Here is a 16701-nt window from a genome sequence, read left to right as displayed (position 1 = left end):
CTATCCACAGGAAGAGTGAAATAGGTTTTGAAAAGGGCTACCCAGGAAAGAGCAACTCCTTTTACATGAGCTTGACCTATGCCCCGTTCCTCCTGCAGGACAGGTAAAGAGCTCTTCTTCCTTTCCTGCTTTCACATTGAGCCTAACTTGCTTCAGAATTGTTGAGGCTAATGTATAACTGATTTGGACTTTAGGGTGAAATGCCTGAATCCTCCTATAAAGCCTGAATAAGCTGACATTGTCTGGGATGTGGAGGAATAAAATGTAACCCTAACCTGTACATTAGCTGGAAGGCTGCTGAGCAGCCACTCCACAGATGGAACAGTTGTAGCTCTTGCATCACATAAATTAACGTTCAATGGCCCTACTCCAAAGTTTGCCAGAGTCTAGCTCAACTAACTATATCTTATTGGCATCTTTGGTGATATTATGTGTGCCCCATTCCAGGGTATGATTCCCCCCCCCCATCACTGAGAGATTTGCACAGTTCCCACCTCCAATGAATTTTACCCTTAAGAGACAGTTATGAGGCTATGCACGTGGGAAGTCCATGGATCTCAGAGGAGGGGACAAAATCCTGCACCCCAGGACACAGAATGACTTTGTTACACCACCACCGCCAAGTAGTCACTCTTCCACATGGGGGCAACCACAAGATCTGCAGTGCATGCATTTGTTGCCCCTTTTTGACCTGAGCAACTTGTCAAAGTTTAGGGCCCGGGGATGTTCCAGTTGGAAGTAGAAATTGATGGATCCTGTCCCCACCCATGGGTTTTTTGTTTCTGCTAGTGGTGCACATCTGCACATTACCTTAATATTGGTGCTGCACATAACAAAATTAATTCTACACGAAGTGTAGAAAAAATTAGGGGGAACATTGGCCCTAACATGCAAATCGCTTAATGAATTAGAACCAAGTTACTTCAGAATGAGACACCAAGATACTCTTGCAGTTGGAAAGAGACAGTTTTGAATTTTTTTAGACAGAGGCAGGTCATTCTTGGCCATGTGATCTCGGCTATGGAACTCCTTGCCAAAGGAGATAAAATATGGAGCATTCAAAACCTGGGTCTTTGGGGGCTTTTTGCTTTTGTTTTTGAAGCTTGACCTATCCCACTGTCAACCTCCGCCTGGACCAGTCCACAAAAGAGAGCCACTTCCTAGACACTACAGTGCTAATAAGCGATATAAACACCACCCTATACCAGAAACCTACTGACCGCTATACTTACCTATATGCCTCCAGCTTTCATCCAGACCACATCACACGATCCATTGTCTACAGCCAAGCTCTAAGATACAACTGCATTTGCTCCAACCCCTCAGACAGAGACAAGCACCTACAAGATCTCTATCAAGTATTCCTACAACTACAATACCCACCTGCTGAAGTGAAGAAACAGATTGACAGAGTCAGAAGAGTACCCAGAAGTCACCTACTACAGGACAGGCCCAACAAAGAAAGTAACAGAACGCCATTAGCCGTCACCTTCAGCTCCCAACTAAAACCTCTCCAGTGCATCATCAAGGATCTACAACCTATCCTGAAGGACGATCCCTCTCTCTCACAGATCTTGGGAGACAGACCAGTCCTCGCTTAGTCAGCCCCCCAACCTGAAGCAAATACTCACCAGCAACCACACACCACACAACAAAAACACTAACTCAGGAACCTGTCCTTGCAACAAAGCCGTTGCCAACTCTATTCACATATCTATTCAGGGGACACCATCATAGGACCTAATCACATCAGCCACACTATCAGAGGCTCATTCACCTGCACATCTACCAATGTGATATATGCCATCATGTGCCAGCAATGTCCCTCTGCCATGTACGTTGGCCAAACCGGACAGTCTCTACGCAAAAGAATAATTGGACACAAATCAGATGTCAAGAATTATAACATTCAAAAACCAGTCGAAGAACACTTCGGCCTCCCTGGTCACTCAAATACAGACCTCAAAGTTGAAATATTCCAACAAAAAAACTTCAAAAACAGACTCCGAGAAACTGCAGAATTGGAATTAATTTGCAAACTGGACATCATTAAATTAGGCTTGAATAAAGACTGGGAGTGGATGGGTCATTACACAAAGTAAAAACTATTTCCCCATGCTAATTTCCCCTCCCTACTGTTACTTACACCTTCTTGTCAACTGTTGGAAATGGGCCATCCTGATTATCACTACAAAAGTTTTTTTTTCTCCTGCTGATAATAGCCCATCTTAATTGATTACTCTTGTTATAGTTGGTATGGCAACACCCATTTTTTCATGTTCTGTGTGTGTGTGTGTGTGTGTGTGTGTGTATATATATATATATATATATATATACATTTGCGACTGCATGCATCCGACGAAGTGGATTTTAGCCCACGAAAGCTTATGCTTAAATGTTAGTCTCTAAGGTGCCACAAGTACTCCTGTTCTTTTTATTATAAACTGAAGCTCTGAGTGCAGGCTCTTGAATACGTTTTTATTTTTATTTTTTTTTAAAAAGCATAATGTATGATTTGCAGTACAGTATCTGCTTTGTGAAACACTTCTCTGGTGATAGTAAAGCTTTTAAAAAAGATCATTGTGTTCTAAACCACCAGCCTATGGTCTGAAGAGTGTGGTAGTAAAGGGAATAATGTTTTATGACTTATTCTGCTCAGTAAATACAGCAAATGGTTACTCAGTTTTGGTTTTCCTTTTAGGGTATACATAGTTGCCTTGTGATAGATTGAGAATAGAGACTAGAAATTAGATTGGCTTTGCCTTAAGACACTTTTTTATTTGAAATGTTTTCTTATCTGAATTGTTTTCTGTGTTGATCTTGAGTTTACTGAGCACTTTTTTTTTAAGCAGACATAAATGTCCAGCTTCTGCAGACAGCTGCCTAAAGATGGAAGATTGGCAATGTTTCCTTATTGAAACTTACCAGAACAGAAGAGCTAACTAAGCACTCCAAATGTGAACTTTTTATGATTGGAAATGAAATGACCCTTTCTTTCTCAGGGACTACACAAATATAATTATTTTGCTTGGGACTTCTGCCTGGGGAAATGGCTTTGGAGTGAAAATTCATCTGAAAAAAACTTCCTAAATGTTAGTCACTGAGTCCAGGGAAGAGTCTAATTAGCTCTAGTGACTAGAAGGTAGTTCTTTTCTGGTTTTTTTTCTGTATTTTTTTTAATGCGGTTCACTGTGGACTTGCTTATTTTGTGGTCCTCTAATGGTCAGTTAACTTCCATGAAAAAAGAGACAAACATCTTGGAAGTGAAAGATTTCAAAGCCGAAATGTTCTAACTTGGATATCTAATGTCAGGCACCTGAGTTCATACTTTAGGATCCTAAATAAGCAACCTGCTTTTTCAGAGGTGCTGCCATGCACAGCTCCTGTTTGTCAATTGGGATTGTGGGTGCTCAGCACCTTTCAAAAATCAAGCCCAGTTATTTGCATCTAAATATGGTTTTAACTCCCTAAATTAGACACCCAAATTTAGTAATCTTGCCCTAGGGGAGAGCCCACTCCTCTGTACTTGGGAGACGTGGACTGAAAAAAGTGCGTGCTGGTTGTTTAATGATTGTTGACACTTTTTAATTTTTGTCACTTTTACTTTGATTTGTGCACCAAAATAGTTGTCTTTGAATGAAATGACTGTTTTTCTCTGGCCTGGTTGAATTGGTGCTAGTTTCTAACATGTTTGACTGTTGTCAGTGGAGTTTGTTCTAAAAAAAAGTTTTAAGAAAAACTGAAATGATGATATTCCTGTCAAATCTCATGCACAACATTGCAAATAAACAAATGAACCAATGTTAACAGATGTAATGAACTAGGAATTTTCTTAACGTTTTGCATGAATACTACATGCCTCAGTTTCTCCTGTGTATAATTGTCAATGATGGCTGTAAAACACAGATGCTAAGAATTTGATTTTTGATCACTTTATGGCACACCTCTGTTTCTTTTGTCTAACCAGTTTGAAGCTGTACCCAGAATAGACTCTGGACTAAAGCTGGTTACCACACCAGTATTAATAATATTTAGCTACATTATATTGATTTATGAGTTACTGATGTCAGTTTGTTACAAAAGTAGTGCTTGGGAAAGCTTCAAACAAGATTGCTCTAACACCCAGTTTAATGGAACCTTTGGCCTCTCTTTCTTTATAAAATGGAATTTCATGGTTAGAAAGGGAATTGAGACAGTATTTCTAGCTATCGGTTACATAACAAGCAAGCTTTCCTCATTAACAGTTGCCTACAAAATCATATTTTGTGACTAAAACTAAAGTTTGTACAACACTGTGAAACTGTTGTGTTGTCAGTGTTGTTAAAAACTCAGTGTGGCAGCTGCCCTAACTCAGGTCATCTCTTCTCTACAAATGTTGGTCATCTCAAGTTACATTGATGCAGTGGTGACGTGGGGTGGGTGGCGAAGGGTCACATGACCCTCCCCAAAACTCTGGGGGAATGGGGGGGTGGGGCAAGGCCAGCAGCTGGGGAGATGAAGGGTCAGAGCTGGAGCTGGAAGGGAAGAGGCAGGACCAGAGCCTCTCTTCTTCCAGCCACGCTACCTGCCTGGGACAGCCCAGGCAGGCAGCACACTGCACCGGGCAGCATCCCAGGCAGGCAGTGTGGCCAGAGGCTGTGGGGGAGAGTGCATTAGTGGTTCCACATGCCGGGGGACTAGAGCAGAGCCTCCTTTCCCCTCAGGGAACATGGGATGGGAGGGGACAGGAGAGCACAGAGCTCCCGGGCTGGGAGTGGGGCGGGGATGAGTCATGTGGGGAGCGGGGTGGGCATGAGTTATGTGGGGAGGTCACGTGCCCCCCCTTTAGCTGGTGCCCCCCCTTTGTGTCCCTCCCACTAGTCGCCTCTGCATTGATGTACAGTCAGTATATCATTCGTGCAAATGCATACTTGACTGCTTGCATCCGTGTTTCATGTACTTGCTACAAGTGCTTGCATCATTGCAAAGTGCAGTGCACCGTGACTAGGTATCCGGGATGTATTCACAGTGTGTTAAGGGGTAGACATGAGTTGCACAGTGGAACTGTGCGTGCTAGCAGTCAAGTTCCCATCATACAACTTTCTCCATCTCATAATCCCATCCCTATTCCATAATTTTCATGCGCTTTAAGACCTCACACATCTGTGTTGTGCTGTTCAGTGTGTGCCATCTGTGACAGAAGCATGGTGCGCACATAGCTCTGTACTATTCTCATGAACATTGCAAATGAAGGATGCACGATTCTCCAGTATTACTAGAGCCGCAAGAAGAACTGTAACAGTAGGGGACAAGATGATTTCTTTGAGGACAGATTCTGAGGGACATGACATAAAACACAGTTTGAGGTTGTTGGTAGTGTTCATGGAGCAGCTTCGTGGAGTTCGCAATTGTGTCCAGAGCTGTCAGGGTTGGGCGTTGTGGGAGAGCTTCTGGAGGGCTGTTAGGGTTGACATAGGTCACGCATAAACTCATGTTTTATTGACTACAGTACATTGACTATGGCTCAGTGCCATTTTGGGGAGACAATTTTACTGTGTTGCTGTAATGGGGAGTTTGAATGCAGTCACGTGTAAATAAATCGATGCAAGATGCCTTAAGGCAACCTAAGTTTGTAATGTAGACCTGTGCTCAGGGATCCTATCATGTGACAGAGAACAGTATGTTGTTAATTATTGAAAACCCTAGATGCTTAGTGAAGGAGTACCACTGGTTCAAGTCCACTTGTACTTTTCAAGCCTGCAGACTTGCCCGCCAGACCGGGGGAGTATCTCAGAACTTTCCTGACAGATATCAATTAAGAGTACTAACATTACTCAAATCTATATTTTTCCATTTAAAAAACAAACAAACGTGAAATCTGTTGTCTGAGATATATCATCTGTTGAGCTGTTTGCCTTTGAAATGGCCAGGCTGCTGGTTTGGGGGTTTCATATAATAATCGTTTTTCTTACCTGTGTATAGCAGTTGTCATACCCAAAGCCAACTATTTGTATGTTTACCTACATATAATGGTGGTGCACCAAATATTAGTTTGTATAATTACTAGAGTCTTATGTATGCCATAAAATTGATAATACCTGGGTTGAATTATTAGTACTATTTTCTATTCTTCTTGCACTTTTTAATGAGCCATTTCCAAGTTGTAGCACTGAAAGTTAAGTGTTTTCAATCTGTGTTCTCATTCGTAGCACAAAAATTGTAATGTTATGTAGAAACTAACGTTTTTATATACGGAGAAGAAAATTGTAAACCATTTTAAATCAGGTAATATAGAATGAAATTAGATTAAAAGCTTTTCTAAAAGTGCAGAATTTAAAGTGCAGTGTTAAACCAAAGGAGAACAAAGATTGGTATCTATTGTGGGAGCTAATAAGAAAATGGAAGTTCTGCACTTTTTGTTCAAAAGCACTCGGAGGATAAATGAGCTTTTGTAATCTACCGTCAGCACTCACTGCTATCAGCTAGCCTCATTGCAGAAGCACTTTACAGGGGGCCATCTTTACTTGTGCTTGCTTGTTCAGGGACTGTTCTGAATAAGTACAACTACCTATTGCTGCTGCCTTTCAGATTTTGATGTTTTCGTCTGATATTTCTGGGATTTAATCTAATTCTTTCTGATTTATATTGTATGTAGTGGGTTATAGATGTCAAAAATGTGTTAGACTCAATGGGAAGGAATACTTTGAATTATCTTGTTACAGTATTCTGTACTCCAGTCAAGTTCTTCATTATGATTTATGCTACGTTGAACACTGAAATTTTTCAATTTTGTCTATCTTGGGATAACCATACTTTGATTTCAGTGGCAAGTAAAGAAATACACCCTCTCATTTTTCAGTCATGAGATTGAGTATGGCATTAAAAAGAAAACTAGGAAAGACACTGATGCATAATATGAATTAGGTTAACTGAAATTTTGTTTAAAAGAACAAGTACTACTGTCCATACCTGGAATGGAGCCATTATCCAAAGTCACTTGTATATAATTACTGTAGAAATTCTGTAATATGCAATACATACTATTCAAATAATGTTTGGCAATGTGTGTGAAGTGTATAGTATTCTTCAAGCACATCTTGCTCATGTCCTTAAGTGCTTTCCTGAATTGTGACCATTGTGCTGACTGTAATATTCATAATTGGCCCAAATTTACTGCCACTTAAGTCTGTTTACTTCATTCAGAAGCAGACGCAATACCTAATCAATTTAGTATATATGGCTGACACCGGAAAACTGTTAATTTCTGATCAACTGTACTTTGAAAAAAGTACTGCAGAAATAGGTGTCCAGAGACAATAACAGTGTTCAGAAACTTAGTATTTATTCCTGGACTAAAGAGAAATTAAAGATTACATCTTTTTAGAGAAAGGGACATGACAGATGTATACAAAATAATGAATGTTATAAAGAAGGTAAATTGGATTCCTATTTACACTCTGTAGTCCATGAAATCTTATGCTCTAATAAATTTGTTAATCTCTAAGGTGCCACAAGTACTCCTGTTCTTCTTTTTGCGGATACAGACTAACATGGCTGCTACTCTGAAACCTATTTACACTCTGAAAATACAAGAACAAGGAGACAACAATGAAGTTGAAAAGCAATAAATGAAAAATTGATCGAAGGAAATATTCAGGCATAGATGAACTTTCTCAAGTTCACCATTGTCAAATATTCAAAATGTATGTATGTTTCTGACTGTCACCAAAATCTCATCAAGCAAAACAAAAATTAGCAGATAACTTGAGCTGAAGTAGACTTGCCTTCAGTATTCAGAAGCACTCAGGGTATTTTATACTTATGGATTATACATAAATGACATACTTAAAACATTTTAGAGGTAGACACACACACAGAGAAAATAGGCTAGAATCCTGATGAGATAATTACATTCATCTTACCAATTTTTTATGCATCTCTTTAGCCTGTTTAAAAAGATACACTTAAAAACATATTTTTAAAAATTAAGGTCTTTAAAGTGCAGGAGAGAAGGTTAAGTTAACATTTGTGCAGTTATAAAAAGCTCTCAACTTGTTCAAATTTGTCACTCTTCCTCAAAGATCTCTAAACTTGTCTCTAGTACTGGTACTTGTTTGAGAATTACTTGTCATTCAGTTTTGATTACATCAGTGAAATATTATCTTATGAGTGTTTTATACTGCAGATATATTTGAGCTTTCCACCTGTGTTTTTTAGACTCGACAGTAAAATTGTTCTGAGGGTAAGATTCTGGAAGCACCATATTTACTGGTTTAGAAATTCACTGCTATGGAATGAAATATTGAGTATTAAGTGTTTTTAAGGAACCTCATAGTCTAATGAAATAATTTGATTGAGAAGCTGTTTATTCCACAGGTTTGCTAAAACCGGTATGTGAGACCTGTTCTCTAAAAAGGCATAACTGCCAGTGTTTTTTAATCATAATGAAGATCTGAAGGCATTGAAATTGGCTTTTCATATATATATGTCTAGTAGAGGGGATGCCAACCTAGAACACAGACTAGATGAGCTGATGGGGCTTGAGTAGGGTGTTGATACAGTCACCATCCTAACCAAGCACCCAACTCTTTGACTCAAGTTTTGACCTAGTTTGACTTGCTGCTTATTTATATAGATTCAGTTGAGTGCATTGGCCTACCTGTCTCAAATAGGAAAATAAGCAATAGTAAGGATGAACAGTTTGGGGAAAGTAAAAATAAAAGGTGTATGCAGATTTTGATTATATCACATACTACCTGAGTGATGCGTCTCTTCAATCATAGGGTTAAATGAGGACTAGTTATTGTGAGCATTAACAGGTCATAGCTAATACACTCATTTATCAATTTCTGCTTCTGAGTATTGAGATAATGTGTTCTGCTGAGACCACTTTCTTACAAACCACTAATAGATAAAGGAAAAGGAAGAAGTAATGTCGAGAAGCAGATGTTGTATGACTAAAGTACCCAGCTGTGTACTAACAAAATGAATCTCATGCCGATTATTTAACAATTCCTTGGCAGTCAGAGGCATATGTAAAGCAGTAAACACAGCATGGGGAAATTTATTTATTTTTTGAAAAACCAAGCATTTTCTGAGCTTAAAACATTGGCAGCATAGAGTCAACCATCTGTGTTACCCACAACACAATCAACTCTTCAGTAAGTCATATCAAGGTCAGTTGAACTGACTTAGAAATCCTTAACCCTTTGTTAGCGAAATGTAATGTTCCTATTCTCTTAATTTGCTCTGACTCTTTTTGTATATGATGATTTGAATGGGTAAAACATGGACAAAATAAACTGATATTTGAACACAAATGTGAACAAAGGAAAATGCAGCATCCAGAACTCTGCTTGTATTTAACTGCCGTAAAATGGAGGTGTTCAGCCAAGGCTGTAACAGGACTGGGAAGAACTGAAAGGGCAGGCAGCCAATTAATGTTTAATTTAAAAATTCTAGGAATATAGTTTACCACTAGTAGGCCTAGTATGTGAGTGTGGCAATTAAGATCACTTATGACCTTCTTCCAACTGTACCATTGAATAGGATGTGATTATACTTACCAGAATTTGCTCTCCGAAACAGTATTCTCTCCCAAGGCCCTCATTTTTCTGCTAGGTAGGTTAAACAACCCATTCGAAAAATAAATGAGCAGCTGCTAGCCCTGGTGTGTGTTTGGGTTTTTTTTCTTTGTTTCTTCTGCTTTCTTTCCAAAAGAAATAATATAACCGTGTCTGTCTCTAGTAATCAAATAAATTACTCATTGTCATAGTTCCTAATTATCTAATATGGTAAAATATTTTGAGGGCAAATTTGGAGACTATTTTTAGAATCTGAAGTTATTTTGAACATATTTTTTAGCACTTTGGGGCTTAGTCGGGTTAATCAAAGCCAGAACCAATTACAAGAACTCTAGATATTAGTTCTGCTTTGTGACAGTCCTCTGTGTTGCAGAGAAATACCCTCAGTGGTATTGTCAAGAGCCTCTAGTTCCCTTCATCACCAGTAACCCAGACCCTGTGTTCAAATGGAATGTTTTATTGAAATTGCAATTGAAGTTCTCTTTCTGGCAACTCAAGAATATTGACGCACGTCTTATAGTTTACTTAGGCCTTGTCTACACTACGAGAGTAGTTCGATTTTACTTGCATCGAATTTTTGTAATCGATATTGCAAAGTCGAACGTGTGTGTCCACACTAAGGACAGTAATTCGACTTTGTGCGTCCACACTAACGGTGATAGCGTCGACATTCGAAGTGGTGCACTGTGGTCAGCTATCCCACAGTTCCCGCAGTCCCCTCTGCCCATTGGAATTCTGGGTGTAGCCGGCAATGCCTTCTGGGTAACAAAATGAGTCGAGGGTGCTTTTGGGAAACTGTCGTCATCCGTCCATCACTCCCGCCCTCCCTCCCTGAAAGCGCCGGCGGGAAAACAGTTCGCGCGCTTTTCCAGTCATTGACAGCGCGGACGCCACTGTACTCCGAGCATGGAGCCCGCTGCGACCATCGCTGCAGTTGTGGCCGCTCTCAACGTCTCGCAGCTTATCATAAAGGTTTCCCTGAGGCAGATGCAGAAAAGTCAGGCAAGGAGGCTACGGCACCGCGGTGATGTCCTGAAGTCTGAGAGTAGCACAGACCTGTCAGAAAGCAGGCGACCCAGCGCCGAGGACATCACAGTGGCAATGGGTCATGTTGATGCCGTGGAACGGCGATTCTGGGCACGGGAGACAAGCACTGAGTGGTGGGACCGCATAGTGCTGCAGGTCTGGGATGAATCCCAGTGGCTGCGAAACTTTCGCATGCGGAAGGGAACTTTCCTGGAACTTTGTGAGTTGCTGTCCCCTGCCCTGAAGCGCAGTGACACCCGGTTGCGAGCTGCACTGAGTGTACAGAAGCGAGTGGCCATAGCCCTGTGGAAGCTTGCAACGCCAGACAGCTACCGGTCAGTCGCGAACCAGTTTGGGGTGGGCAAATCTACCGTGGGGGTTGTTGTGATGCAAGTAGCGAAGGCAATCGTTGATGTACTGCTGCCAAAGGTAGTGACCCTGGGAAACGTGGAGGCGATCATAGATGGCTTCGCAGCGATGGGATTCCCAAACTGCGGTGGGGCCATAGATGGAACTCACATCCCTATCCTGGCACCGGACCACCAGGCCACCCAGTACATTAACCGAAAGGGATACTTTTCCATGGTGCTGCAAGCACTGGTGGACCACAGGGGACGTTTTACCAACATCTACGTGGGATGGCCGGGCAAGGTTCATGACGCTCGTGTTTTCAGGAACTCTGGTCTGTTTAGACGGCTGCAACAAGGTATTTACTTCCCGGACCACAAAATAACTGTTGGGGATGTGGAGATGCCTATAGTCATCCTCGGGGACCCAGCCTACCCGCTAATGCCCTGGCTCATGAAGCCCTATACTGGCGCCCTGGACACTGAAAAAGAACTCTTCAACTACCGGCTGAGCAAGTGCAGAATGGTGGTGGAGTGTGCTTTTGGCCGTCTCAAGGGGAGATGGAGAAGCTTACTGACTCGCTGTGATCTCAGCGAAACCAATATCCCCATTGTTATAGCAGCTTGCTGTGTGCTCCACAATCTCTGTGAGAGCAAGGGGGAGACCTTTATGGCGGGGTGGGAGGTTGACGAAAATAGCCTGGCTGGTGATTACTCACAGCCAGACAGCCGGGCGATTAGAAGAGACCAGCGGGAAGCGCTGTGCATCCGGGAGGCTTTGAAAGCAAAGTTCCTGAGTGAGCAGGGTAACCTGTGATTTTATAGTTTGTGTACTGAGAAGCTAAACCTGCCCCCGTTTCTTTACCCAGGTAATGTTGACTATCCTATCCAGTTACATACCCCCTTCACCCCCCCTCCAACACACGTGTCGAAATAAAAATAGTTCTACTTTGTTAAAGCACACCGTTTTCTTTAATACTGTTTTAGCGGGAATTTTTTAAAACTGGGACGCAGACTGTGGTGCGGGGCGGGTCTAGTGTTGTGATGCGAATGCAGCTTCTAAACTCAAGGATTGACAGGCTCCGCTGCGGTGGGATGCTTGTTTCAACGGAGCCTGTCAACCCTCCTGATCGGGACTGTGTGTATGGGAGGTCTATTTGACTTTGTGGCAGGGGGAGGACGGTTACAGATCCCATGCTGTGTGGCTCTGTGATCCTGTCTAAGGACCGGCGCTTAAGATCTGTAACTGCCCTCCCCCGCCACAAAGTCACAGAGCAACCCACCCCCCCCAACATTACATCAAAACAACCTCCCAGACTAACCGGGGCAACTAGTCACTGCATCACTGCACTGTGTATGTGCCCTGCTGCTGTGCCTGCCCCCGACTATGTACCCTGCCAAAGGAGACTGTCCTGTCCAATTTCCAACCCCCTTTCCCCTCCTCCTCCAAAAGAACATGATTGAAACAGTAGTTAACAGAAACGAATTTTTTATTATCAACTACACATGGCATTGGGAGGTGAAACTTGGACGTGGGCTTGTGTCAGGCGGGAAGGAAAGAACTTTTCAAATTTTGGGAAATGAGAGCCTTCTGCTACTAGAGCTCTCTGCAGGGGTGGAGTGAGAGTTAGCAGGGACTCTGCCGCCTCTCCTTCTTTGCACTTTGGGTGAGGTGGGTATGGGACTTGGTGGCGGGGGAGGGCGGTTAGAGATGGACTGCAGCGGGGCTCTGTCCTCCTGCCTCCGTTCCTGCAGAACATCCACAAGGCGCCGGAGCGTGTCCGTTTGCTCCCTCAGTAGTCCAAGCAGCGTTTGAGTCGCCTGCTGGTCTTCCTGCCGCCACCTCTCCTCCCGATCCATGTTGGCTTGGTGCATTCGGGTCAAGTTCTCCCGCCACTGGGTCTGCTGTGCTGCCTGGGCTTGGGAAGAGGCCATAAGCTCAGAGAACATGTCCTCCCGTGTCCTCTTCTTCCTACGCCTAATCCGCGCTAGCCTCTGGGAGTGTGATTCCAGGCTAGGTTGTGAGACAGTCGCAGACGGGGCTGTGGAAATGGGAAAAAGGGAGTGAATTCCTCAGAAAGATAAATGTAGTTGTGAACAAAGAACATAGTCTTTCTCTGTGAACAAGACCATGCACAGCACCTTTCACATGCGCACTCAGCACAAGGTCGAATTCTCGGCCTTCGCATTCTGTGCCTGGGGTCTTGAACAGCACATTTGAGAAGCGAGGCAGCACAACGGAATTTCTGTTGCAGGCAGACATGGTAAGCCGTACACTTGTGGCAGTTTAAAACTTTTATATTACCACTGGCCTCATTTCACATTTAAATCAATGTCAGTCCCTGCTGCCAGCAATCCGGCAAGCGGGAACTCTGCCCCTGTCCCACCCCCTCGCGGCTGTCCCCGGGAATGATCCCTTTCGGCTGCCCCTCTCCCGCCTCCACCGCGTGGCTGCAAACCAGCGGTGACAGTTCTGTAAAGGAACGGGAAAGCAGTCCCAACACTAACATTCCCCTACCTAATTAAAAGCAGGTCACCATGGCCGACATCACCCTGATGAGGATCTCCGAGAGCGACAAAGAGAGAATGCTCCGGGAAAGCCTCCAAAGACCAGGGCCGTATGCCGCCCTGCTGTGCAGAGCAATGATCCCCGAGTACCTGATAATCTCGTGGCGCGGCAACGTGTCGTACTTCGGAGGACCCAATAAGGCCGCTCTCCCCAAGAACCTCATGCAACGGCTTTCAAGTTACCTCCAGGAGAGCTTCATCGAGATGTCCCAGGAGGATTACTGCTCTATCCCCGCACATATAGACCGCATTTTACTGTAGCTGCAGTAGCAGGGAATACACAGTAGAGCGGCTTGTGCAGGACAATCACTGAAAACCGGACATTGCTAGATTTCTTTTCAAAACTTGCACTGCCCCTTACTAAACCGTTAAGCGCCTAGGGCACACTAATCATGAACAACCCATTCTTTTAATTGTTAATATTCCTGTTTTGTTAAAAATAAATGTTTAGATGTTTACAACACTTACTGGCTGATCCTTCACCAGATTCTGTGTCCGGGGTAATGGCTGGGGACGCTTCGTAGGGGATCTCTGTAAGGGTGATGAAGAGATCCTGGCTGTCGGGGAAATCAGCGTTGTGAGAGCTGCCAACTGCCTCGCCCTCCTCATCTCCTTCCTCATCTTCCCCGTCCCCTAACATGTCTGAGGAACCGGCCGTGGACAGTATCCCATCCTCAGAGTCCACGGTCACTGGTGGGGTAGTGGTGGCGGCAGCACCGAGGATGGAATGCAGTGCCTCGTAGAAACGGGATGTCTGGGGATGGGATCCGGAGCGTCCGTTTGCCTCTTTGGTCTTCTGGTAGCCTTGTCTCAGCTCCTTGATTTTCACGCGGCACTGCGTTGCATCCCGGCTGTATCCTCTCTCTGCCATGTCTTTAGAGATCTTCTCGTAGATCTTTGCATTCCTTCTTTTGGATCGCAGCTCGGAAAGCACGGACTCATCGCCCCACACAGCGATGAGATCCAAGACTTCACGATCAGTCCATGCTGGGGCTCTCTTTCTATTCCCAGACTGCACGGCCATCACTGCTGGAGAGCTCTGCATCGTTGCCAGTGCTGCTGTGCTCGCCACGATGTCCAGACAGGAAATGAGATTCAAACTGGCCAGACAGGAAAAGGAATTCAAATTCAAATTTTCCCGGGGCTTTTCCTGTGTGGCTGGTCAGAGCATCCGAGCTCGCACTGCTGTCCAGAGCGTCAACAGAGTGGTGCACTGTGGGATAGCTCCCGGAGCTATTAGCGTCGATTTCCATCCACACCTAGCCTAATTCGACATGGCCATGTCGAATTTAGCGCTACTCCCCTCGTCGGGGAGGAGTACAGAAGTCGAATTAAAGAGACCTCTATGTCGAACTAAATAGCATCGCAGTGTGGACGGGTGCAGGGTTAATTCGATTTAACGGCGCTAACTTCGACATAAACGCCTAGTGTAGACCAGGCCTTAGTATATAATGGGACAGACTGGGATGGTGAGTCTGGAGGAATGAGACTAGCACTTTCTGGGTAATGAGACTGATTAGGAGCATGAGGAGCAGACACACCGACAAGGAGCCAGAAGTGGTGCAGTAGAGAACAAGACTAGGACAGGAACAGGTGGGTGGAGACCAGGCAGAGGGTGTCCAGTGTTTTGGGAATGGTTAGAAGTCTGTGTCCATTAGAGCACACTCCTCTCCAGAGCGTGGAATAGAAACCAGGATCCCTGAGTCTCACCATTCCTCTGCTGTGAGCACATACCTGTGAAACCCACTGCAGAGTGACCCATTCCATTCTAATTTGGGCTCACTTAGTAGTGGCAGTAGTAGTAGGTTATTATCTTCTCTCAGTGACTCTATTAGCTCAAGGGAATATGTCTGTGCAGTATACAAAGCCCTGGCTGGGATGATTTAGTTGGGGATTGGTCCTGCTTTTGAGCAGGGGGTTGGACTAGATGACCTCCTGAGGTCCCTTCCAACCCTGATATTCTATGATTCTATATTTAAAGATTCCAGTCTTGCTAATCAGCTATGTTGCCACATGATGGAATTTCCTGGGTTTTTTTTCAGTTTGCTATTTTTAAAAGCTAGGAAGTTACATGGAGGAAAAAACTTAGATTAAAGGAAAATTAATGTTGCAAATTCAAGCACTCAAAAGTTAGTGAATTTCAGAATTAAGGTTGCCCATGCAAAATTATGAAGTACACTTGATATATACTTGTACAAATGGTTCATTTATCCTGTATTGCACTAACATATTGATAACTCTGCTCATTGCACCCGCGGCTGACCTGGGTCAGCTGACTTGGGCTCATAGGGCTCAGGCTGCGGGGCGAGAAACTGCTGTGTAGATGTTCAGTCCCAGGCTGGAGCTTGAGCTCTGGGACCCTGCATCCTCCACCTTGCAGGGTTCCGGAGCATGGGCTACAGCATCGGTCCGAATGTCTACGAAGCAATTTTTTAGCTCCAGAGCCCAAGCCCCATGAGCTTCAGTCAGCTGACCTGGGACAGCTGTAGGTTTTTTATCCCCATGTTGACATATCCTATGATATCCCCCTGTAAATTGTTGTTGTTGTTGTTTTGGACCAATCTTCTTCCTGCTTGTTTTCCTTACAACACACTATTAAACTAAACCAACATTCATACAGTAAACATCTCAATCATGAGGCCACATACAGCATTCACAAATTATTACACAGCAGCCCCATATTCATCACAAGGGCCTCTGAGTGTTTCACAAAAATGTAATCCACCCAAGTCCCCTGGGATTTGGGTATCGGTTAGATCCATTAACAACAAAGGAAATTGACACTTACATGGCTGTCGGGTTTAGTGTGGCCCCCTCTACACACTTTAAGGGGAAAAATTTTATTTTATCATTGCAATTGCCTGGTTGAGTACTTGTTATATCAAATTTATCTTTTTCCTTATAAAATACATATCCGGTATATTTTATGATTTTGTTGTTGAACAATTATGGTCCTTAAAAGGCATCTTGTATGGTTCTCTTTATTTTCCATCTTAATTTATTCTTCACTCAGTCATAGAGACAACACGTGCAGAGTACTGAAATGGAATATATGATATACAAATGCACACAGCTTAGGCATTGTTGTTTTACTTTATTTATTTTATTTATGTTGCTGCTGTTAATGCTACCTTGAAAAGAAAATAGGCATCAGAGTAGGTTATGGGAATTGTGCTTTTAAAACAAACTTGAAAATT

The 16701-nt window shown here is 43.5% G+C and overlaps 2 protein-coding genes across 8 annotated transcripts in view; one reads left to right on the top strand and one right to left on the bottom strand.

The window, feature by feature from the left end:
• The window catches only part of MAGI3 (membrane associated guanylate kinase, WW and PDZ domain containing 3), a 230134-nt gene that overhangs the window by 36237 nt on the left and 177196 nt on the right, over window positions 1-16701 (top strand). The gene's annotated exons all lie outside the window — the stretch shown is intronic.
• LOC135982893 (uncharacterized) lies at window positions 12409-14685 on the bottom strand. The gene is made up of 2 exons (XM_065591432.1): window positions 13973-14685; window positions 12409-12978 (listed from the first exon to the last, which is right to left on the bottom strand). The coding sequence occupies exons 1-2, from the start codon at window positions 14547-14549 to the stop codon at window positions 12503-12505; spliced, it is 1053 nt and encodes a 350-aa protein (XP_065447504.1). The 5' UTR covers window positions 14550-14685; the 3' UTR covers window positions 12409-12502.

Source organism: Chrysemys picta, chromosome 4 (genome assembly GCF_011386835.1).
Source record: "Chrysemys picta bellii isolate R12L10 chromosome 4, ASM1138683v2, whole genome shotgun sequence".
Classification (NCBI taxonomy): domain Eukaryota; kingdom Metazoa; phylum Chordata; order Testudines; family Emydidae; genus Chrysemys; species Chrysemys picta.
The sequence above is the reverse complement of the archived record's forward strand: the minus strand, read 5'-3'. Positions and strand labels throughout refer to the sequence as shown.

Bases quoted from the DNA above. Each gene is read 5' to 3' on its own strand.
- LOC135982893 (XM_065591432.1), bottom strand. From the start codon at position 14,549: ATGCAGAGCTCTCCAGCAGTGATGGCCGTGCAGTCTGGGAATAGAAAG. The intron at 12,979-13,972 runs GTAAGTGTTGTA...CCATTTCCACAG, and splicing joins ATCTGGTGAAGGATCAGCCA to CCCCGTCTGCGACTGTCTCA.